A 26,122-nucleotide genomic window follows, 5' to 3' on the forward strand; every position below is an offset into this window, starting at 1 on the left:
TTTACGCGGTGTAATTTAGGTTTTGACCGTCAAATGGCATCTTGAATGAGGTCGATTTTTGCGGTGTCGGAGAATAGATAGTTTGCGCTATGTTTGGGCTTGATGTTATTGTAGGTTGTTTTTATGAGAAAAGGCCTCTCCACGGCCGGTTTTCTCGCCATTTTAGTAAGAATTTTTTCAGTTCTTCATTCTCGAGGGACCTTATACGTTCTTTGAATTTGATGTGTTTCATTTTTATAAACTCCTCTATGGTCTCAATGCGGCAATCCTCTCTTATATCTATATTCCTTGCATATAAAGGTGCATTTGTGATCATTCTTAAAGTTTTATTTTGAAATCTTTCTAATCTTGTGAGGTTTGTTTCTGTTATATTTGTTAGCACGCATGAGCCATAGAGGAGCTTAGGTCTAATGATTTGTTTATAAATCAAGAGTTTATTCTCAATCGACATCTTGCTCCTTCGACCCAGAAAAGAGTAAAGTTTCTGTACCAAGCCATTGCATTGATTAAGCTGCCTTTTGATGTGAAAACTGAAATTGTTTTTGTTGTCAAAAAAGACCCCTAGGTAGCGAATCTCGCTCTTCCAGGGAACCTCTGTGCCCAATACCACCAAGTTTGGAATGTCACGATCTCTTTTTTTTGTAATTAAAATTGCCTCCGTCTTGTCTTCATTGATCTTTATCTTCCATGTTTTTGCCCATAAGCAGAGTTTATCTATGTGGCTCTGTATATAAGCATTTATCTGGTCCAGGTATTTGCAACTGGCGAAAACACAGGTGTCATCAGCAAAAAGTGCTAACTGTGAATAATGATCATTTTTCGGTATGTCCGCCTGGTAAATGTTAAACAATGTTGGGGAGAGGGGGGAGCCCTGGGGCACCCCCGCTCTCGCTTCTCTATATGGTAGAGTTTTATCGCCAATTTTGGCGGTAAAAGCTCTTCCTTTTAAATAGTTTTGGATTAATTTTACCATTCCGGCGGACACACCGAATTTTACCATTTTGTATATCAATCCGCCATGCCACACCCGGTCGAAAGCTTTCTCGATGTCGAGTGTGATCATGGCGGTTGAGTATTTAGCATTAAATGAGTCCACAAGACTTTGTTGGATTCTCGCCAGTTGCATCTCTGTTGAGTGACCCTGCACAAAGCCATGCTGTTCTTTGGGGATTATTTTTAATCTTTCCGTTTCCTCTCTCAGCCTGTTAAGTTCCGCTTTTTCAAAAATTTTCCCAATTATTGGTAACAGACTGATGGGTCGATAACTCTCTGGTTTTGCTAAGTTTTTCCCCTGTTTTGGTATCATTGTTACTATAGCCCTTTTCCAAGCTTTAGGAAAATGGCACAGGTTAAGACATTGGTTTTATATTATTAATAAATACATTATTGTGTTGTCAGGTAGCTTTTTTAGCATTTTGTTATTTATGTCATCATAACCTGGTGCTTTTCTGTTTAGCTGTAATGCTATAAGTTCTTTTATTTCATGTAATTTAATTTTTTTAGGGCTTATTATATTCTGTGGTATTTTTTCTTCTATTATTTTATATGTATTTTTAATTTCTTCTTCTAGTGCTGGATTTTCAGGTCCTTCATTTAAGTTAAATTGTTTTTCTAGTGATTTGTTGAATGCCTCGACTTTTTCTAAGTCCGAGTACACTAGAGTTCCATCTTCTGTTTGTATGGGCGGAAAATTTGTTTTTGTTTCCCCTCTCAGTATCTTTGAAACCCGCCAAAAGTTTTTATGGTTTTCGTCATTGTTATTTAATTCTTGTAAAAAGTTATTCCATTTTTCGTTTCTGAAATCATATACTTCATTTTTTATTGTTTTGGTTAGACTGTTTGCTATTTTTTTTGTATCTGGGTATTTGTATAACCTTGCCTGTTTATTTAGTCTATTTCTTATTTTAATCAAGTTTTTGATTATCATTGGGAAAACCAGGGGGTGAGAGTTTGGGATAGGGATTTTAGTTGTTGCTTTTTCATAAGCTGATTTTATTGTATTAGTTAAATTAACAACTTGAGTGTTAATTTCGTCTGTGGATTGTGGAGTTGGGATGGGTTTAGTATTTTGTAGAATTTCTGTGAAATATTGCCAATTTGTTACATTTTTTTCAGGTAGAGGATTTTTTTAAAAAGATTGGGCTATTGTTATAAGTATTGGAGTGTGGTCTGAGGAACTTAAGGAATCCAGGTTTTCAACAGCAATGTTATGGCCAAGGTTTTTTGTTACTGCTATATCTATACTCTATTTCAGAAGTGTGTAGAGCAATAAAACCTCATTAGGTATGCAAAAGTGGTACCTGGTGATCCACCAATATTTTATGCCACTACCTTAGTTGGGTATTAGTTTCAATGTAAAATTCTTTCTTTTCATTGATTGCAGGTAGTGCCACCCGGTTTTGGGTCAATTTATGAGTTTTGCCCATTGTTACCCACTGATAAACATTGAAAACGGTTCGCCAAAGGCGTGCAACTGGGACTTGTTTTTTACCTTATAATTAATGTACTTAAATGCTATTTTATTTTAGAAAGTTACTTTTGTTTAAATGGAATAATATATTTTTTTTCACAAATTTATTGAACATAATATGTAGAGTAAAACAGTTGAAAATGTCACTTTTTGAACAGTGTATAACAATTTTAAATTATAATAGATTGTAGTCTTCTTCGTCATCTGACAAACTGTCATCACCTCTTGACATTATAATTAAAGGATCGACTGTCTGATCGATGAGGTTGTCAAGATCCCACATTTTGTCCTCTTGCTTAATTACATGCTGGACTGCTTTTCGCCAATTCTCTGGTGTCGCTTCCGTAATGGCTTGATCAAACAGTAGCTTAACATCTTTCGTTTTAAAAGTCGTGTTTTGTCTTGCTACAAATCGTTTTACCTGCGCCCATATCAGTTCTATAGGATTTAGTTCGCAATGATATGGCGGTAAGCGCAGTACAGTTATATTATATTTTTCGGCTATATCTTCCACGGCGTATTTCATGAAACGAGTTTTGTGTAAGTTTGCTATTGCCAGCAGTTCTTTTTTTATAAAATTTGCTTCAAACGCAATACCTTTTGCAGTCAGCCAATCGATAATTTCTTGCTTTGTCCAACTTGAAGTTGGCGTCTTCTCTATTCGCCGTGAATGATAGCTTGCGTTATCCATAACCACCACCGAATTAGCCGGAAGAAATTTTATCATTTCACCAAAATAGTCCTCGAAAACGTCTGAGTTCATGTCTTCATGGTAATCTCCTATGCGAGTCGACTCAAAGGTTAGCAGACCTTCTTTTAAAAATCCCTCTTCGCTTCCAATATGTGTGATTATAAGTCTTTTTCCTTTTCCCGAAGGTACTTTAATACCCGTAGACAGGCCTTCTATGAAAGCTTGGCGAGCACTGGTTATATTTTTGTCTTGCCACATTTTTTGGACTATATAACCTTCGTTAATCCACGTCTCATCAAGATAAAAAACTTTCTTTTGCTCCCTGCGGTACTGCTTGATACTTCTCAAGTATTGTCGTCTCCAACAAACAATTTCGTCGCTCTCCAGTAAAAGTGCTTTGCGGTTATGCTTTTTCCAGGTAAAATCCATATTTTTTAAAGTTTTCCATAAAAGTTTTCTACTTATCAACGGAATACTGTCATCTCGGCCAAGCTCCATTAAAATTTTGTCTAGGGTGGGTATTTCCTTTTTAAAATAAAAAGAGTGAACTTTTCTTCGAATTATACATTTAGCATTTTCATCAAGGACTTTTGTAGGTCGTCTGGTCTGGCTTTTGCTTGGGAGATTCCACTTGACCTGCTACTTTTCTTTCCCGCAACAATTTGAAAATGGTGGACTTTCCAATTTCACTCATTCGAGAACATTTTTCAACAATTTCTTGCACAGTAAAACTAGGGTAATCGTGTTTTATGCAATCATGTACGTTTAAAATAATAACTTTTTCACTCAGCGATAGTGGAGTAGGATAATATTGTGATTACACTACAGCGTAGCAGTGACTACTAACGTTTAAAATATGATTTAAAAGTATTTATAGTCTGTATATATTACCTGACCCCATTTTTGCATGTTACAAAGCGTTAAAAGATAGGTACCTATACAAAAGGATTAAAAGTATTTATTTAGTATTTAATCTCTTTCAAAATAAAGGCATTTAATCCGTGAAAATTAAATTCATAAATATTATAAGTACCTGCGCCTATGAACTACCACGAAATGTAGCCAAACAGAACGGAATTCCCCAGTTTTTTGCTCTATACACTTCTGAAATAGAGTATAGTATGTCAGGTGTTAAATAATGATAATGAGTTGGCTCTTTTGGAGCTGCTACCTGTATAGTGTTTTCATAAATGTAATTTTCTAATTTTATCCCGGTATTGTTTTCAGTTTTACATCCCCAGATTTTGCTTTTGGCATTCCAATCCCTCGCGGCTATTGTTGGAATGTCCTCTTTAAAAAGCTCGTCTAACTCTTGATTTGTTAATGATTTACTTGGTTTTTTATATACTGAGATAAGCAATAGTTCTTTATTGTTCATATAAATTTTTATAGCCGTATTTTCTATTACCGGGTCTGTTTCCCTTTGCGGTACTTCTTGGTGTATAATATTTCTTTTTATAATAATTGCTGTGCCTCCGCCCACAACGTTTGGTCTATCGTTTCTGTATATTTTGTAATTTGGTATTTTTAGCTTTGTGTGGGGTCTAAGAAATGTTTCCTGGACCAGGGCCACATCTATGTTATTATGGTTGATAAAGTCAATGAATTCAAGTTTTTTTGGAAACAATGATTGTGCATTCCAACTGATGATATTTAGACAACTAGAAAGGTCCCCCAGAATTACAAGTTAGCCCCCAGGAGTAACTTAATTGCCGGATTGGCGTTTAACTGGTTTAATTTATCCATTAATTTATCTAATTTTTTGTCTAACACACCTTCAGGCAAGCTTAATAAATACAATAGGCCATTATTTTGGGTAGGCAACCCAACTCGCTTTGCAGCTGAAGTTGAGGTGCCCGCCCCCAAAATGTCCGCCATAGACTCCTCCTCTCTAGGTCTCGAGCTCGAGCCGGGCGTTTTTTTTTTTATCGCATCTGCGAAACTGACAGTTTTTTTAGCATCGTTTATTTTGATAAGATTAGAATTTTTCGGGCAGCGCCAGAAGTTCGCTGGGTGATCGCCGCCGCAATTACAACACAAAGCCGGTGTCGTTTTATCTTTGGTGCACTGTGAATAAAAGTGATCTCCTTTGCACTTATGAGAACGCGGCTTTGCGTTGCAATTGGACATTGAATGGCCATATTCTTGGCACCTATGGCACTGCCCGATTTCTTTAATATTTTCTATTGTGAAGGTTCTTAAACGCTCGACTCGAACATTTATACAGAGCAAGGTGTCGACCTTGAAAATATCCTCCTGATTCTTTGGGATTAAGAATCTGATGAGGTCTGTTTGCCTCTTTCTACCCGGGCCGGTATTGAACCATCCCATTTCTTCGGGCTCAAACCCCATCAGATTCAGTTCCTCTTTGATTTCATCTAAATTAAAATTTCTATCAAATCCCCTTAAGATGACATTTAATTTTCGGTCTTCCTCGAGAAAGAAAGAATGAAATTCTATGTTTTTTTCTCTTAATAGTTTTGTAAGACCTCTATGGTCCTGAGGGGTCTTTGGGAAAAGCCCTAAACCCAGTCTTTCTTTTTGTGTTTTTAAAATGTTTATTTTATTTTCTATGATCATTTTATATTTCGCAGCCCAATTTGTGGTGTCTCTTATGACCACTTTTGGCACTTTTAGAATACTGGGTTCAGTGCTTTGGTAAGTATCTCCAACCGTTATCAAGTGTAAACTGACAGCAAACTACTATTCTATAGGCTCATATACTAGATGTGTGAAGCGATGAGGAAAGGAAAGTCATCCGTGAAAAGAGTTGGGGGGGGGGACACGCCTCTCTCTAGATCCTACACTGTCCTGAGAGTAGAGGCTTCCAGATGTTGGGTATAACGACGCTTGGCTGGCTGAAGATCCTCTGATTCTGTGAAATAGAAACTGCCTCTACGAACTTCCTCATCCGCCAGTGCTGTTCCTTGTGCAGAATCTTGGCTTCTGACCAATGGATATGCTGCTGCGATCTCAACTTAGCTACCACCGTTAGAAGAATTCAGCGATTCGAAGAAATCAAAGAAGTTACATTGGGGGAAGACTATCAACCAATCTTTGACAAAATAGATTTTGCTTGCCAGAAACTAAGAGAAAAGCTAAGAGCAGGCCACCTTTCAAAACTCCAAAACCTTAAATCCAGACGAACCAACAGGACTCAACCAGCACCAACCTCTAATCTCCCCGCCACCATCATTAATGTATCAAAAAGAACCCTTACCGATGCTAAACAAAAGGTGTTAAACAGAGGACTAAACTTCGCCATATTCTCAAAACCATCCTGTATAGACATAGTGTCTTCAGTAGAATCAATCCACCTACCACGTCCTGAGGCCGATGAATTTCGACACGAGGTAAGGGTTGCTCTGGACTCACTTAAAAAACAGAAACCTTCGCAGAACATCAGCAAAGAAGAGGAAACAGCTCTCAGGAATCTCAAAAGTGAAAAGAACATCAAAATTCTTCCTGCAGATAAGGGCAATGCAACTGTGGTTATGGACCTGGAAACCTACGAAAACAAGGTTGAGGAAGTTTTGAACAAAGGCGAATACAGGCTACTATCTAAGGATCCGACGACAACCATAGAAGGTCGAATTTACAGAGCACTTAAGAAGTACTCCTCAACATTGTCGGATGCGGTACGCTCTAGGCTGACACCACATTATAGCAAACCTCCAGACCTATACGGACTACCCAAGATTCATAAGGAGCAAATGCCTCTGCGGCCCATCACGAGTTCTAGAAATTCGCCGACATCAGAACTCTCGAAATTCGTTTTGGAGATTATTAGACCGATCCAGCACTTTGTAGACCTTCTTGGAGTTATCGAGGTCGAGACCAATGACAGATTAGTGAGTTTTGATGTCGAAAGTGTCTACACCAATGTACCCATAGGAGAGTCTCTTAACATCATCCGAGACAAACTAAGCAAGGATGCAGCTTTCTCAACTCGGACCACACTGCCTCTGGACGGGGTTATGGAACTTTTGGAGATCTGTCTTCGTAATTCTTACTTTCAGGTCAAGGATAGATTCTACGCCCAAGACGAAGGACTTCCGATGGGTTCATCTCTTTCCCCAGTAATAGCAAACATCTTCATGGAATCGTTCGAGGAACATGCAATAGATGCCTCCCATTGCAAACCCAAGCTCTGGCTTCGATATGTGGACGACACCTTCATCATCTGGGACAAAGAGGAAAAAGCACTTCAGGAGTTTCTGCTTCACCTCAACAACTTCAGACCAACAATCCAGTTCACGATGGAGACAGAGAAGGACTCAGCTCTACCTTTCCTAGATGTCCTCGTTAAAAAGGTCGGTGGAAATCTACGAACTTCAGTTTATAGAAAACCAACACATACGGGCCAATATCTTCACTATGAGTCCAACCATCCTGCAACCACCAAAGTAGGCATCATAAGATCTCTCTACAATAGAGCTCGAACCATCTGTAGAAGCGACGAGGATCTCAAGACTGAAGTAGATACCGTCTACAAAGACCTACAACAGAATGGATATCCAAAGAAGCTAATAAGTAGGACCATCCAAAGGACGCGTCCAAATCAAATCAGAGACGAAGCCACCACGGAAATCTTAATAGTATTGATGGTATGAGCTCAATAAGGTTTTGTCCTTTCTCCAAGCAGTGATTGAGTGCCGGTATGTCCTTTTCATGCGGAGACGCATCGAACACAGGCCTTATCTTCGTAGTAGCGCTATTTTCCTTCAATACTGGTCGATGAGGGAGGTAATGTCCTTCGCTAATGTCTGCACCTACCATTGTAGTGACTTCTTCTATAATTCCTTCGTTTTTCCACTCGAAAAAAACATTTTCATATTGCTCATAGATGCCTTGTCCTTTCAATTTTCCAATAGTTGAGTTCAGCCTTTTTTGAGCAAGCTTATAATTGTTCGGGAGCCACGGAAATCTCACTTCATAACGTCCCTCCTTGTCAATTTTAACGGTCTGTAAAAATAGCTCCTTTACTGCCATAGCCTTTTCTTCTTTTGTTCTCTTGTCGGGCGGTGCTTGAATACCTATTGCTTCCAACTCCCACAAGTTGCTCATGCAAGCGTTCTTGACAAATAAATTCAATGTAGTCAGAACTATATCAGAACGTGGGTTCCTATTTGGTATCCTTCCAAAATGCGTCTCCATGGCAACTAGTCCACAAGTCAGTTCATAGCGTGCTCCTGTATACAACTTTCCCGCAATGTCAGATCCCAACAAAAGTTCAATGGGTCCAGGGATTTGATTATCCGAGACGTCTACATTCGTTGATTTAATTTCTTCAGTCCAAACACCATAATATACCGGAGAAACTTCACCACAAATCTTCATTTGATCCAATGCCTCGAAAGTGAATAAATCGTCTCCTTGACAGATATTGACATCATAACAACTATGAGTATTTGCTACCTCCTGTCCGCCAAACAGGCAGTCGATAATTTCCTCTGACCGTTTAGGTATATATCCTAGTTGCCTAGCAGTGTTCTTCAGAACATAGGATCTTTGCGAGACACTCTTGCAACCATTTACTCCCCTTAAGGTTACCCTTAACGTTTGCAAAAATACTGGTGTACTCGTCTGGTTAGCTAACGTTTGGTTTTTGACGGGAATAGCTTTCTCGTTAGTACTATTAAGAGAGTTATTGACATTGAAAACTGCATGTGATCGGCTGCAAATAGCACACCTCAAACAGCCTCTACACTTTTTGATGTCCCGACTTTAAACAACGGAAACAGGCTCCTTTTCCAGAAAGGACTTCTTTCTTTTGATTATATGTCATTTTCTGCGCCTTAAAACGCGACTCGCTTTTATGGGTCCCTGCACCAAAAATACATGGCTCAACCTCGCAATTTATTAACCCTGTAGCTGTTGGAACTGCGTCATTTTCCTTGAGCATCCCTTTTCTTCTAACACCGCTTTCCTTTACAGCTGATTTTTCACCTGAAAGACCAAAACCCTCTGCCGCTAGATTTATTCTTTGTTCGTTCTCTACCTAATTTCCAGAGAAGCGATGGCCGTTTCGTCTTCCGAGGTAACAGAGTAGTTGAAATTGTTAGAACGTTGCCAAACTCTAAGTAATTCATTTGGTAAGCAAGACTCAATTAAAGGATAAAGCATTGCTGAGCACTTGTCAGAAGTAATGCCAAGTGTTTCAAGTGCTCGCAGTTGAGTTAAGATCGAGTATCATAAAGAGTGGCAATGTCCAACCCTTTATTTGAAGTTGAATTTGTTAAAATTAGTTTCAGCAGCTCCCTTGCATAAACTTCGATCTGTAGATCCTCCCTACCGAATCTACTAAGCATACTGTCTACGATTTTCTTATAATTCTCACTCATGGCCGGGTAGCTCTCAACCAACTGTCTAGCTCTGCTTCCGGAAACTGTGGCCTGAATAAGATATTCTATTTTGTCATGCTCATCTATAGAATCATCTTCATGTATTTTTCGGAATTGGGCCCAAAACGAAAGCCAGCCTTTTATACTACCATCATAATGTTTGAATTCTATTCTAGGTAATTTAAAAGATCGCCTACCTGTTATATGATTCGTTGTATTGCGGGACCCATCACTAACACCTGAGGCTGAATCTTGTTGCTCCAGCGATTTCACTAATTTTTCATATTTCAACCTCAAGCCAGTAAACCTTTTTGCATACAAATCACTAGTCTCGATCTCACTTTCAAGCTCAGCTTCAGTCGCATTTGTCAATAAAAGCTCGTATATTTCACTATTCAAATGTAATGCAACTCATCAAATTTTGATTTAATAAGCTCCCTTGTAATATCCACCGATTCTGAGTCCAACGGTACGGCACTCAATCCGAGAGTAAGCTCATTAGCCGCCTTTGTAAACGAACTCCGAATCACACTACGGCTCTTTTTCTTTTTCTCGAGATCAGACATTTTAAATGCGATTTTTAAAAATCAGAAACCGACGACACAGACCTGTTCCTAACAGTCAGACTGTCAACCAAACTTACTATTTGTCAGTTTTGGCAACACTGCGAGAACAAGTTCGTAAGAAACGGCCCGAGTAGTGGAAAAACAACTCGTGGATTTTGCACCAGGACAACGCACCTGCCCATAACGCGCAATCTGTGAAGCAGTATTTGGCCGGTAAGCGTACTCCAGTGCTCGAACACGCACCGTATTCGCCAGATTTGGCACCGTGTGATTATTTTTTAGGGACCCGATTTGAGTCGATGGAAGCCGTAAAGCAAAAAACGGCAGAGCTCCTAAAGGCCCTCACCAAAGAAGACTTCCAGCACTGCTTCGATCAATGGAAAAAACGTATGGAAAGATGTGTGGCGAGGGGAGGGGAGCATTCGAATGTATAATAATTTTTATAATAAAACCCTTTTTCGTAACCAGTCTCGTTATTTAATAGCAAGACCTCGTACATTGAAATTCAATCTACATTGTTCCAAAATGCATACGAAGGCAATGAGGATTTTTCATAAGCTATACTAATTTGATGAATGAATTAAGCTGGGTACTAACTAAATCAACATTTTTCGAAGTCTAGTGCTGAAAAATCAAAAGTAAACTCAAAAACTATGGCCAATTAACAGAAATAAGCAAGCTAGAAGTAAAGACATAGAGCTGAACAACAATAGCTTGAAGTAGGGCTTATTTGGTCGATTTATAAAAAAGAAAAACATTTTTAGCACTTACCGACTACTTCTAATACATATTTCATGGTTTCTCCGTGCTCTGATTTGCATGTATACACTCCCGAATCGCTTAATTTAAGTTTCTTGAAGATGAGATGAACGCCATGCATCGTTATTTTCACGAAAGGATTCGTCGTTTCACCTAAAAATTAATTTATTCCATCATCAAGGGGAAATATTTAATTCTAATATAACTTACCGTAAATTCGATTTCTTGGTCCCTTCCAAGTAACGGTTGCTCCATTCTCTTCCTTACATAACACACTTAAGTAATCGCCCACTGACTTGGTTTCGGTTGTATGTGATATAATGAGCTTAGCTGAAATTTCTCCTAAAAATAACATACTAGATTAGTGTGTCCTCTAACTCCTATATATTATAGTTATTAGTTTTTCTTTTTATTCAATCTCAGAGTTTTTCTGGCAACTCAATGAAGAATAAACGGAAAATCCCCTTTTCGTTGCACGTGATATCTGAATTGAGAACAGAGACAGACATTCTGCTCTGATCAAGACTTATCTTAAAATTAACAACCATCCCAATGAACAGAACCAGTCATGATTAAATAATTTGAGTAAAATGAAGACAGTTTGGCTTAAATTGGGTTCTAGGACCCAATGGGGTAAAGGGAAACGATTAAGCAAGTTCCTAAGGCTCGGATTATCTCTCTTATCAGTCGATGCTGAACATTACCTACTAAGGCACCATCTCTCATTCCTTAGACAACTGGGTATGAGAAAAAAACTGGACAGGTACACCAGATGTAGAGAAAGAATTGCCGCTGCTGTCAACTCTAATAAAAGCAAATGCAAATGTCTCCGCATTTCATTTTCACGCAAGGGGTATGTTACGTAGACTGCAGAGTGAAATTATGTTATCTTACATCCGCCAAATGAGGAAATCTATAACCGTTCATTAGGAATACAGGTCACCTGGTTAGGGTTACAGAAGGCGAGGTTTCCCAATATTTGGGAGCTTACAGTTTTAATGATTGGTAAAACATGTGGTAAAGAGACAGATAATTGCAGCATTCTCTAAACAGCTCCTCTCTAGCTCCCTCTACTACTACTACTTGCACCCTTTACTTATGTGTTTTTAAATGTGAAAATTGGAAAAGCTTCGTTATTTCTTTAAATTTCAAGGACTTGAGTTGCATGAGTTAAAAATCGGGCATTTGACTACTAACTGATTATTGATTATTTGATACACTGACTACTCACTAATATTGCAGTACTCACCAATAATAAGAAACAGGATTATTACATTCCTCGTCAGGGTTGGATTCATTTTTCAGGTTTAAATGGTTCTACGGTAAAAGCTGAAACAAATAATTAAGATTAAAACAAAAATATAACAAAATATTAAACAAAGATTATTTGGGGTTATCGTAAACAACTGATAAAATTACTGATATAAAGTTCATGATTAGCATTACGAAAATATATACACGTCGGGCCAATATAGACCTAGGGTAAGCAAATCAATGTATAATAACAATAATAATAATAATAATAATAATAATAATAATAATAATAATAATAATAATAATAATAATAATAATAATAATAATAATAATAATAATAATAATACGAGTTTGTGAAAAGGGTAAGACAAGTTTTGAGAACCAATCTCAACAGCAAAAATATGGTTAAGGCACTTAACTCCTACGCATGTTCAGCTCTTAGTTATTCTTTTGGGGTAATTAATTGGAGTAGGACAGACATAGAAAGGCTACAAAGAAAAGTGAGGACCCTACTTACTAAAACGCACAACCACCACCCTCGAAGTGCCACTGAAAGAACAATGCTTCCCCGCCACCTTGGAGGAAGAGGATTAATAGATCTGGGTAAACAACTTGAAAAACAAATCACTAACTGAAGATCCTATTTTTACAGGCAAGGAGAAAACGCTGCATTGCGCAATAAATCAAATAGGCGATTCCACTCCTCTACAACTTAAGAGCGAGGAAGCGCGCAGCTATCATCACACGGACCAGGAAAAACTCCGCATCTGGATGGAGAAGCCCTTTCATGGGCGGCATCCTAATGAGATCAGCCAAAATCATGTCGATACTGCTTCGTCGAACTATTGGTTGGTATCAGGCAAGATGTTTCCAGAAACCGAGGGCTTTCTACTCGCCATCCAAGATCAGGTTATACCAACAAGAAATTATCTCAAGCACATCGTCAGAGATCCGTCCGTATAAAACGACAAATGCCGGTATTGATGCCAAACATCAGAGACAATCCAACACATAACAGGAGGATGTCAGGCCTTTGCAGCGACAGAATACAAAGAACGGCACGACTCAGCTGGGAAAATTTTACATCAAGAGCTGGCAATGAAGTTGGAACTTATTACAACAGAGAAGGTTCCGTATTATAAATATACTCCAGAACCCGTAGTGGAAAATGACCGATATAAGTTATATTGGGACCGCAGTGTACTTACCGATCAACATGTAAGGCATAATAGACCAGATCTTATTTTAACAGATAAAATTTTCAGGAAAACAACTCTAATTGACGTAGCCATACCGAACAACAATAATCTGCAAGAGAAACACACTGAGAAAATCGCCAAATACAGAGATCTAGAAATTCAAATCGGAAGGCAATGGATAATGTTCAGACCATCCCAATTGTTATATCGACAACGGGTGTAATACCAAAGAGTCTACTGAAATACCTTAAACAACTAGGAACTGGCGAACATCTATATAAGCACATGCAAATGGCAGTTCTACTGGCAACTGCTCGCAGCACCAGAAAATTCCTAGGAGATCACTTAAGGGCACCGAAAAGGCCCCCACAGACCATAGAGCTTAATCCTTTTGATATCGGAGGTATGTGGGATAAGTAAATGATCCCTCTTCTTAGAGGGAGTGCGAGCCTTAACTGGCTGTAAAAATAATAATAATAATATGTCTTTATTAAAAAAAGGATTAATAATCTTACACTACATTGTCTATAATATTTCCTATACACATTTAACGAAGTAGGGTAAGGTAAGGTGAGTTGGTGATATTTAGTCGATGAGCAATTTGTATTTCTAAAGATAATATAATTTGCTTGACCTTTCTATTCAAAACTTCAATGTTTTATACAATTGTTCATTTACAAAAAATGCTAAAATAATGTCAATTTTGACAGAAAAACATATACTCAAAAAAATACCAATTGGTTAGGTAATTTGGTTATAGGTAAGTTTATTTGGTGATAGTGTTGGAGAGGTATTTTGCTGACATGGGATTAGGACCAGTAAAAAATAAAATTATTGAAATCGTGTAAGTATAATTCATAAGAAAACATTGAGTTATTAGTATATTTAACAAACATTATTCTGAGTCAGTTGAACGATGCTAATCACAACCGTCGCACATAAAGAAAATCGAAATCCCAATACCAATGATCGAAATCCCATTCGATCATTGGTAGTCGTACGAGATGGTTGTGTCTTCGCTCGTCGGCTCTGATGGTTGATAAGTTTTGTTTTGACTTTGATTTGTTTTGATTTGTCTTTCTGTTTTTGACCTTACCAGACGCGACGCGAAGTTTTGTTGTACGTGTGCTTTCGGTATAAATGGTTTTGATTTCTGATTAAATTAGTACCTAAATTTGTTAACCTAAACTTGACCTTAAAATCACAATTTATTGAACTTTAACTCTACAACATCAAGTTTTCGCAGTGCGTGTGATTTGATAATAAACAGTTCCGGTCTCCTGCTTTACAAATAGTTCTCGTTCACGGAACAATATTTTTTATTTAAATATTTGGACACTTTTTGAAATCAATCTTAAGAAATTATGGCTGAATTTAAGTGTGATTCCTGTCAAAAGACCATCTTGGAGAAAGAAAAATATAAGCTTCGCTGTAGCGGGGAATGTCGCCGAAATTTTTGCATGTCCTGTACTGGTTTGGATATAGTTAGAAAAGTTTATAAAGAACCGGTGACATCAACAGGCGGCAAAATCCGCGCATTTCGTTATTCTATCGATCGGGTCAGATGACTATGTCGAGGTCTGAAGACAGTGGAGGCGGCACACTTGTTGAAATTATTAATATTTATTTGTACTAGAGTTTAAATAGCCCTAGATTTTTAGTAGGTATAGCTAGCGATATTATGAGTGCGTTTGATTTAGTTGAAATACCAGTTCTTAACAGTTGCCCAAATTTTTTCTATCGGATTAAGCTCTGGGTGGTATGGAGCCAAACGTAACACAATGTGTCCATGCTTTTCCATTAGGTCGTCCAACTTGGTTTTTACAGGATACTTTTTTTATTTTCAGACACTATTTCATATAACTCTGTCTTGGTGAGTTTTGCATCAAATGTAAAATTACGTTCCTTGAGCCAGTCAACTATTTCCTGCTTTTTACTTCCAGATGTAACATTCTTGACTAGAGGCACATTGTGATAAGTTGCATTGTCTAATACTAGGACGGAATTAGGTATTAAATTTGGAATTAACTGATTTTCGGCCCATTTCATTGGGCCGAAAATCGTTGTGATGGTTCATGTTATCATGATAGTCTCATGATAGAATAAAAGATTTTAAAATAATCGTATAAAGTTGTCAGTGTGGTATTAATTATCAAAATATCAATATTGATAATGGTAAAAGGTTGACTAAATATTATAGGTGAAAATATAGGTAGGGAACTGGGACTGAAAAGTATAAGTACCCGCTTATCCAATCAACGAACTAAGAGTATCATTTCTGCGTATTACACTAATATCATTTTTGGTATTACTTTATATAGAAATAACTAAAAAATTTTAATTTTTAAAAATAATTAATTTTCATTTATTTTTTTAAATTATTAGACAATTGAATAATTTAAACCAATTTTACTTACCTTTTACAATAAAAATCGGATAGTCTAACTAACAAATCTATAGTCTATTTCACTATTATATTAAAATATTTCACTATTATACTTAAAAAAAACACACAACAGATTTTAAATGCCTTATAACACGATTAACTCACTTCCCGTACGAGACGACACTGAGTAGGCCTTCAGGCTACGTCATAGGCTTTAAATCACGGCAGGTACAAAGAAACGAAGTACGTCGGCTACTTTGTTCTTGCGGTTTCTTTAATAAGAAGCGAGAGAAAATATATTGCGGTCGTCTTTTCTCTCTGCCACCGGATTTTCTATCGATTTTGTATTGAAAAATGGGTTTGTGCGCATATTGAGCAGCCGGTTCTTTAGAAACTTTTCTACCTATAAAACTACTATTCAACCCTTTGTACTTCACACCAGTTTGGACGTCGTTGAATCTGTGAACTTCTTGGGACTTAATGTTGACTACTCCTCAAAATGGGACTTGCATATTGATGCCTTATATAAAAAATTAAGTTCAGCATGTTTTGCCTTAAGATCAGTTTCCAGGGAATTAAGTTTTCAAACATCAAGAACAGTTCATTATACCCTTTTTGAGTCACTTCTACTTTACGCCCTTCCATTCTAGGGCACATGCGGTTTGACTCAATTTGAGCGCATATTTAAACTCCAAAAGAGAGCAGTTCGGTATCTGCTTGGACTTAATAGCAGAGCTTACTGTCAAGAAATCTTTAAAAAATACAAGATACTTACTCTTCCCTCTTTATTCATATTGGAATCTATTTGCTTACTACGCAAACATAAGTCAGAAATGCCAAGTAGGCCGTCTCACAATTATTCACTTCGCAACGCAGTGCATGATCTTTATCTGCAAACCCCTCGGTCCGAGTTAGTAAAAAGCTCTATTCTATACAGAGCCAAGAAGATGCATAATCATTTGCCTTTGGAAATTAAATCAATTACTTCTTTTCCTCGATTTCACAATGCTTTGAAGGCGTACTTTCTGGAAAAAGCCTTGTACGCAATGGAGGATTTTTTTCTAGGATAACTTTTTGGGTATCACACACACACTGGCTCTTTTTATATCTTAAAATAGAGAATATATTAGTTTTCCTTTTTTTTTTAGTAAATGAATTTCACTTTCATTCTGTATTTAATTAATTTACTGTTATTGACTATTGTGTTTCTTTTTATTGAAATTTCATACATCATGATGTATATTGACCAGGTACATTGTTTTTGTACAGTTTTGCATGTATTTATTTTGTTTGTATATTTATTTTTATTTTTTTATTTTGTGTGTTTTGTTTTTATGTTTTTTTTTATTAGCTTTGTCTTCAAAATTTTGTAATTTTTTGACAATAAAGCATATGATTGATTGTTTGAAAGATGTCTTCATCGTCAGATCTCGATTGACAGTTTGTGTGATATGGAACGCAGCAAAAAGAACACTAACGCACCATTTTTGGTTTTCTCATCCTCTCGGTAGCTAATTCCACAGATACCACAATACCAGTCATCATCGTCGTCTTTTTGCTTGCTTTTTGGTTTGGAGTTGGACATGAATTGGAATTGGAGAGTGCATCTTTCGATGCACGCTTATTCGTGTTAGAACCTCTGGAGCTTAGTACTCCTGAAGGTCCTGGTTGTGGCTGTGTTGGTATATGAGGATCAGTTAACCATTTTGCACTGGAGTCTCTGGTTTTAACCCGCGGTTTGCTCGCTGCACTTGCAGAAGGTAGTAAAATAAATTGTCAGTGCTGGATTTTTCCAAAGGAGGATCAGAAGGAAGTATATCATCAAGTCTAGCGACTGATTGATTTTCTCAGTTAGTTTTGAAGGGGCTATAGCTTCGGGTGAGATAGTATCTTTATTCAAAGGACAGATTCCACTTTTTCGAAAGGCGTGTTTAAAATTAGTGGGGGTAAAACTTTTAATCATTGCTTCAGAAAATATTTCGTTGAAGTTATAACGGCTAGGTTTTTTACCGTTTTCTTTTTTCATGTAATCGTTTAAGCAGTTAGTGCAAGCGGATTTTAAGGGACGATAAACGCCCACATCAAGTGGCTGGAGCAGATGGCTTGTGTGTGCTGGAAAGGTGAAGAGTTGAATATTATTTTGCTTTGCTAATTCTAAAACAGCCAATGACAAATGTGAAGAGTCCATCAAGAGAATTATGGGTCTTTCTTTTGGTATGGAATTAATAAAAAACTGGAACCATTCAAAAAAAATATCAGAGTTTATCCAGCCTTTCGGTGACAGTTTTACTAATGAGTTAGGTATGGCTCCACAGGCTAAATGAGGGTTCCAACGCACACCTTTGAAAATTACTAGGGGTGTTATAAAGGTGCCATTGTCACAAATGCAGCCGAGAACTGTAGTTGTTTCTCCCCTGTCTGCGTAACTCCTTTTGTAAACATAACGCTTGCCTAGAGCCGTCACAATTTTGCTGGGTTTTACTACAAACGACAACCCCGTTTCGTCACAATTCCAAATTCTCCCTGGCGTATTTTTAATGTCCAATTTTGTAATAAGAGTTTCTAATTTTGTATATAAATCAGCAAGCATAGTGGGATTTGCCATGGAAGCTCGGTATGCAGCTAAGTTTTCTGGCACACGTAATGTTAGCCCATATCTTTTATTAGTTTGTCCACCATTACTTGCTAGCTAATTCATTATCCGCATTTAAAAAATTTTTACGGCCAACCTATTTTGCAACCGAAAACGCTAGTTTTCTAATATTGTGGGCAGTAAGACCAAATCCTAACTCTTGCATGACGATAATATAATTAAATAATTAATTAATATAATTAAATATTCGGACTTCCAAGTCGGCGGGTAGAGCAAAGGGCCTTCCCAACTTTGATAAGTCGTGGATAACCGGATGACCTTCTGCATTCGGTTTTCGTTAAATATCTCTTTAAAGATGCTCAAGCAATCTTCATGTCTTTCGATGCTTTGTATATGGACACACCTTCTTCACGGACCATTTGTGCTGCTCGAACCATATCTTGCTTCTCATAATTTCTGTACTTTACTTTGGGTATTTTATCTGCCATCTTATGGTAGGTAATACACACCCTCGGCAGCACGACTGTGCAAAGTACTGTCCAAGGAACCTGGAACTAAAGTGGGGTCGCTGTCACTCCAAGATGGCGGCTTTACTACCAATGAGCGGGAGTCACTGGAGGTCATGCTGCGCACCCACTTCCCAGACTCCAACTCATCTCGCGATCCTCCTAGCTGTTCTCGGGCTCCGATTCGCTTAGAGTTCGAGACTGCAAGAAGAATAATTGCCTACGAGAGGGTGAAATGGACAATCAAGATATTCCCCCCCTTCAAATGTCCGGGCATGGATGGATTATATCCATGCCTTTTGCAAAACGGGTTAGAAGAACTAACCCCACACATAGTCAGACTATTCAGGACGTCCTTTGCTCAGGGCTACATCCCAAAGTTATGGCGTCAAGTGAAAGTCGTCTTCATTCCGAAACCCGGAAAAAGCGATTTTACAGATCCTAAATCGTACCGACCTATCAGCCTTACCAGCTTTATGCTCAAGGCGATGGAGAGGCTGATTGATCGGTACCTTAAGGAAAGCATCCTGGTCAAAAAACCACTGTATGTGCACCAATACGCCTATCAGGCAGGCACATCCACGGACTTGGCCCTACACCACCTCGTGAGGAAGGTGGAGGCTGCTCTGGGTATCTGCCAAGCACTCGAGAGCCGCGGCTCGGAACCCTGTTTGGTTAGCTGGATAGAGCCCATGCTCTCACAACCACATGTGTCTGTCCAGCTTAACAGCGAGATTGTCAAAACGTTGGCGGCTAGAGGCTGCCCGCAGGGAGGAGTATTGTGGTATACCTATACCACAAGGTACCTTGTGATGCCTTGTAGTCGACAGCCTGATAAATTTTTTAAACAATGCTGGCCTATACACACACAGGCCTACGCTGATGATCTGGTAATCCTTTGCCCGGGGAAAGACGCCGTCTCAATGCGGGGCCCTATGATGAGAGCCCTGCGTATGATAGACATATAGTGCTTCTCGGGGGGTCTCAGGATTAACCCCAAAAAAGCAGAGCTCCTATTATTCACGAGGAGACGTAATTTTGGCACGCCCCCTTTTATATCTCTAGGTGGCGTGCAGCTGCATTACTCCAGGACAGTTAGATTTCTGGAAATCAAGTTAGATCCCAAACTCTCCTGGTACGATCATGCAGACACCAGAATGAAGAAGACCACCTGCGCACTATGGGCCTGCAGGCGGGCTTTTGGCAATACCTGGGGTCTGTCTCCTAATATTCTCCACTGGATCTACTCGATTGTGAGACCTCTCCTCACATACGGAGCTATCGTTTGGTGGCCATGTATGGAGAAAGCGAAAATTCGTGCTTAACTGGACAGAGTCCAACGTCTTGCATGTCTCAGCATAACGGGTTCCATGCGGACGGCGCCAACTAGAGCTCTCGAGGCTCTGCTGAGTCTTCCGCCTCGTTGTGCAATTCGAAGCAATGAGGACTGCGTATAGGCTATACGTCCTCGGCGAACCACGTGCTGGCGAGACCGGTGACGCAAAAATTTGGTCACGGGCCATACAGGAATGTCCTCTCCTTCTGATGGGCAGTGACTGCATGGCTCCAGTGACTGTAGACTGCGAGGGATTCGTGACGCACATTGCAGGTAGAGAGGAGTGGCAGCATTCTAACAGACGTGCATTGCTAAATAGAGGGACCATCTGGTACATAGATGGCTCCAGAATGAATAACAGAGCTGGATTAGGGCTTTGTGGTGGGATCCCACATACCAGTAGGGCATACTCGCTGGGGGAGCAAGCCACTGTCTTCCAGGCCGAAGTATTCGCTGTATTAAAATGCGGATAGAAAATCCTGAGCTGCGGACACCGCAATACAGTCGTATCAATATGCTCGGACAGCAGAGCTGCCATTAAGGCTATCACGGCCGCAAAGGTAAGCTCCAAGCTTGTACTAGAGTGCATAAAAGTCCTGAAAAAACTGGTGCAGGTTGGCTGCAGGGTCCAGCTCGTCTGGATACCTGGCCACGCAGGCCATGCAGGTAATGAGGAAGCGGACTCACTTGCCAGACTGGGATCCGCGAATGTGCCGATGGGGCCGGAACCCATAGTTGGTATCGCCAAATGCGTTGCGGTCGCGTCAATGAAGGGTCTGCTGGACAAGTGGACCCACCGAAGATGGACTGAGTCCCCTGGTATAAGACAGGCCAAAGCGCACATAGGTGGGCTCTCTGCCTGTCTCACCAAAAAATGTACTACGCCTAAAAAGACGCGAAATTCGGCTAGTGACAGGGCTTTTAACCGGTCACAAGAGTTTGCCAAATACTAAAAACCAAATATTAAAATCGACGGGTTCGTTTTATTTAATTTTTATTGAATTTATCCGCTACTTTACGGATGTACTGTATTGGGTGCAGTGATTGTTATTTAAAATATAATACATACAATCACCCTGTAGATATATATTTTTATGTAAATGTACTTGAGACTAATGTTTCCGTTTAGAGTTTGTATGTTCAATTAGTCGCAATTATTTTCGTTTCAATTAAGCAAATAAATTAAACGTTTTCAGATACACGGTTTATTTAAACGTTCATTACGTAACACACGAGGACCTAAAATGATGCCTATTTAGTTTCTTGTTTTTAAATTAAATTGTCTTTTGACAATAATTGAGGTCGATATTTTTCATACTAAGCAAACAACATATTTGTTACAATTCTACCCTTAATTACAAATTTGAGTTGTTTCATTTCCGTGATACTCTTTTTGATCGTGTTTTGATGTTATAACCTTCCCAATAGACGATGATTCCTCAGATGCTCAATTACTAATCATACAATTATTATTGACTGCGACCAACAGCTTTCGCCAAGCTACACATTGTTTTTAGGTCATCATTGATGCTATCCCTATCAAGAAGAAAAGGGGACAATCGTTTCGTGGGTATTTACACAGACTTGGACAGTCCAAAGAACTGCTGCTACCCATTACATTATGTTACAACTACATTATGCAAAATAATAGTACACATACCAGAGAGTTATAGGGAAGCGAAGGTAGTATTCCTCCCAAAAGTGGTTCATATGCGACACCCAAATCTTTCCGACCAATCTGCCTTACATCATTCTCCTTGAAAACAGAGAAAAGGTTTATAGAAAGGTATATTAGGGACAATGTACCACGAGTTAGCACTCTACATCGACAAACTGCTATGCTTAGCAAACAGTTAAAGTTAAAAAATCAGCGATCCATGAGATAACTTGTGGCGTTAACTTTACAGTGTTACTATTTTGCCAAGAGTTTGCAGACGGTAGCTCAGAATTATTGGAGGCTTGGGATTGTTCGAAGGTTCACGTATGACTGGCTATTAAAGAATCTATACTTGATTATAACTATTAAATAAGAGGGCGCCACTTAGTTTTTTTTTAATAAAAGAAAGAAAACTAAGAAAAAGACTTGGTATATAGGTTTCAATTAATAATTAAATGACCCTGGATAAGGTAAATTTAAAGAGGCAAAAAAAATCTCAACAATAAAACCAAAATGTTGATATGAATAAAATAAGTTTGACAAAAATAACATTTAAATTATAATTTCGCTACTATGTAGATTTCAGCACTTGAAAATTTAATTGCAATTATTAAAGTTTTTAGTATATATTGAGGAAAGTTCATGTATCCTTTTTACCTAAGGCATATCAGCCTTAACCGTGTTATATCTACTTAACTACCAAAAAGGGTACTGAAAAATGCCGAACAAAAAATAATGAATATTATAGATATGAAATTGACGTATTAAATTATGACATTGATTAAATATTTGTAACATTAAATTGAAATAAAAAGTATATTAATAAAAATTTAAATAAGTGAGACAAATCTATGGTTAGTAATATTTAAATAAATAAAATAAACTGGCCTGTATATTCCTCCAATAAATGAACGATTAGCCTTCAAAACCGAGGCAGTGGATGTATGCCATTTGTAGCTCAGCTATCCGGACTGAAAATCTCTAATACTAGCTCTAACTCTAGCTCCAGCTCCACCGCTTTCAACAATTTCCCGGGGAAATCAAAAGCCTGCAGCCATCAACAATTGAAGAAGAATAAAGAGGAAAACGGAAAAGTAAAACCCTTGATAGGTTTCATTAGGTTTCATTATCTATCCATCAAAATCTTGGGCATCCTGCACCAGAATTATAAAATAAACGGTTCCCTAAACGAACAAAAGATTAAGGACTATAAATTATAAACCATATTGGCCACTTCTTGCTTCACAAACTTCGGAAATCACGAAAGCACGAAAAAACTGGCCTTTTACGTGCGCTCCTACCTGCAATACGGGAACAAGTCGTCGAAAAATGGACGCAGTACCGACTAAATCAATAACGACCCCACCTGTCGCCTGAGCTGTCAATATCAGCCAATCAGAGAAAATATTAATTATGACCAATCAGAGAAGTGGCAGACCGAGTGACGACAGAAAGCATGGATAAGTCTCAGTCTCAAAATATCTTTTTATGTGTCAATCAGGTTACATGTTTCGCTAATAAAGCATCATCAGACCTTATAGTTAGATGACCTGCTAAATTAATATTTAGTACTTATAATTAGTACTGATCTAGCTATAAGGTCTGATGATGCTTAGCGCAACTGTAACCTGATTGGCACATAAAAAGATATTTTGAGACTGAGACTTATCCATGCTTTCTGTCGTCAGTCGGTCCGTCACTTCTCTGATTAGTCATAATTCATATTTTCTTTGATTGGCTGATATTGACAGCTCAGGCGACAGGTGGGGTCGTTACTGATTTTATTCTCATTCTTATTTTTCTCTAGTTACGTAGGTCTCTTGGAGATAATGGACGAGTTCTTTCAATTAGAAAGCACGGATAATTAAACCAGGAGAGTGATGCGTTACAGCAGTAATGTGTCATTCACAGTGTGAATTTAAAGAAATATGAATAAAAGAAGTTGACTGAAATTATTAATGTAATTAATAATTTCATTAATTAAGCGTTAGTGAACATAGGGAGTAGAAAAATAAAACGCTACAAACCCAGAGGTCGAACAATCTTTGAATAACAAGGAAATCGCCCTAGGAGCCTTCTTAGACATTGAGGGTGCATTTGACAACGTCATATAACTCAATCCTATGATTGGGTCAACCAAATGCTAAACCATAGGAAACAGCGAGTCTCAACAGCACAACAGTAAAAGCCAGGGTGCAGGGAAACACCTCAGGGGAAAGTACTCTCACAAAAAACAATCTTGAAAAGAGGCAGTAATCGTTCAGGTTTGATAATGGATTTATTAAATTACACAAATATAATTGCCTTGTATTAAAAAAAATGGGAGGAAGAAAACAGCAGTGTACTGATAGACATCAGAAGTAGCCAAAGCCAGAAACCAGGGCAAATAAGGACAAAGATGAAAATCGGAAAAGACTACTGCTAACAGTTATAGGCAGGATCGAGATACATTAAAGAGTGCTATAGGAGATGGAAAAAAGGCTGCTTGGACGAAAACTGTTGTAGAAGTTAATAGTGGCATATCGTATTGCAACCAGCAAATTCACCTTACCACTTTTACATGTGCCAGATAAAAAACAACTCGATATAGCTAAAGGACTTTTTGCAGACTCATAGAAATATGTCCCAGACAAATGGTAAGAAAGACAGATATCCCATTATTATTATTAACCACAAATATTCTATTGACGAATAAACAAAGAAAAACACAAAGTGACGGTCTCACAACATCTAATTAAACGGGCTACACGTGTTTCGCTCTAGTTAGAGCATCATTAGGCCTTTAGAAGCCATCCACACACTTCACAGTACATAAAATCTATAATCTCTTTTTATATATAAGACTTTTTTAATATTTCCTTTTAAAGCACACACATTGGCGTTATTAGCTAAAGTCCAGTGCAACGATATATTAGAATGGTCACCCGTCAAGCATGTCAGCATTCCACCTGCCAAACAATGTCATCCACCTTCTATTTACATTGTTTGAGAAGTAAAATACTGGTGTTTTGACGGGTGACCATTCCAATATATCGTTGCACTGGACTTTACCTAATTTGCAATACCTTATTTGCAAAATGTTTGCCTGCTTTTTATTGTATGTTTTCTTTTTTGAGACTAAGGTTTTTGACAATTTTATACATATAAGTGTGTGTATATTTGTATATAAAAATTATTTTATTTATGTATTTCGACCAAATTGTACAATTTGATAATTTGTACAGTATTTTTGTTTTGTTATGTACCTATTTACTTTGTGTGTATTTTGTCTGAGTTTTTTTTTAATGTTTATTTGTTTATATTTGTATTTTTTTTTCTTTAGCTTTGTCGATAAAATGTAAATTTTCTGACAATAAAGCATTTTGATTGATTGATTGATTGAAAATATAAGTAGAAGTACCTATAAAAATAACTATGAGTCCGTAGTAGTATCTTTAAATATTAAACGCTCCGGAGGAAAAAAATAGGAGTGCGTAGTAAAACATGTAGGGGTTCATAAATCTTAATTGCTGTATGTAAAAACGTATACATACAAAGCGAAACTAGGAGTTTCTAAACAAGTTACTCGTGGAGTGTCAGCATATTTAGAAAGTAACTGGCGATAGATAGAATTAGGAGGATTTGTACTTTAAACGTGTATGAATAAACTAAGTGTTTATAAAAGTAGTTACCAGTGGCTCGTGACAGGTACTAGTAGCTTGTACATCGACACCAATATGCTTACCAAACAGTTAAACCTTATGAATCAGCGATCCACGAGATAACTCAGAGGTTGAACAATCTTTGAACAACAAAGACATCGCCCTAGGAGCCTCCTTAGACATCGATATTGCATCTGACAACATGTCATATAACTCAATCCTATGATAGGCGGTTGGGTCAATTAAATACTAAACCATAGGAAACAGCGAGTTTCAACAGCACCACGGTATAAGCCAAGACGCAGGGGAACACCTCAGGGGAAACTACTCTCACAAAGAACCCGAACATACTTGAAAAAAGGCAATAATTGTTTAAAAGTGATGAGGAATTTATTAAACTACGCAAATGTATTAAAGTGCAACGTTGCCTTGTATAAAAAAAAATGGGAGGAAGAGAACACCAGTGTACAGGGTGTCGTATTTTCATGCGTTTTATGGGGTATCTCGCTTATGTGTGGAGATAGAAACTTGCGGTTTTCGCAACAGTTTACTACTTTTTTGTGAAACTTAATATGCCGTTGTCAAAACTTTGACAGCTGTCATAGTTTTTAATCTACAGGGCCTTTTTAAAAATTTTAGATTTTTAAACACTCTTCGTATTTTTGTTACTGTATAACATATTGAAAAGGTAAAAAATGGTTTTGATAGGATTTTTTCCGT

General features: G+C 38.0%; 1 protein-coding gene and 1 long non-coding RNA gene across 3 annotated transcripts in view; one reads left to right on the top strand and one right to left on the bottom strand.

The window, feature by feature from the left end:
- The window catches only part of LOC126747387 (hemicentin-1), a 106,695-nt gene that overhangs the window by 71,736 nt on the left and 8,837 nt on the right, over positions 1-26,122 (bottom strand). For both annotated transcript variants that reach the window (XM_050455972.1, XM_050455973.1), the window contains exons 2-4: positions 12,080-12,159; positions 11,041-11,172; positions 10,843-10,983 (exon numbers count right to left, since the gene is read on the bottom strand). In XM_050455972.1, coding sequence (XP_050311929.1) covers positions 10,843-10,983; positions 11,041-11,172; positions 12,080-12,128 — 322 coding nt within the window. In that variant the 5' untranslated portion in view covers positions 12,129-12,159. The remainder of the gene's footprint in view (positions 1-10,842; positions 10,984-11,040; positions 11,173-12,079; positions 12,160-26,122) is intronic.
- Positions 7,726-10,535, top strand: LOC126747408 (uncharacterized). The gene is made up of 2 exons (XR_007664184.1): positions 7,726-10,284; positions 10,354-10,535. It is a non-coding gene; the product is annotated as an uncharacterized LOC126747408 (long non-coding RNA).

This window comes from Anthonomus grandis, chromosome 19, assembly GCF_022605725.1.
Source record: "Anthonomus grandis grandis chromosome 19, icAntGran1.3, whole genome shotgun sequence".
NCBI lineage: Eukaryota > Metazoa > Arthropoda > Insecta > Coleoptera > Curculionidae > Anthonomus > Anthonomus grandis.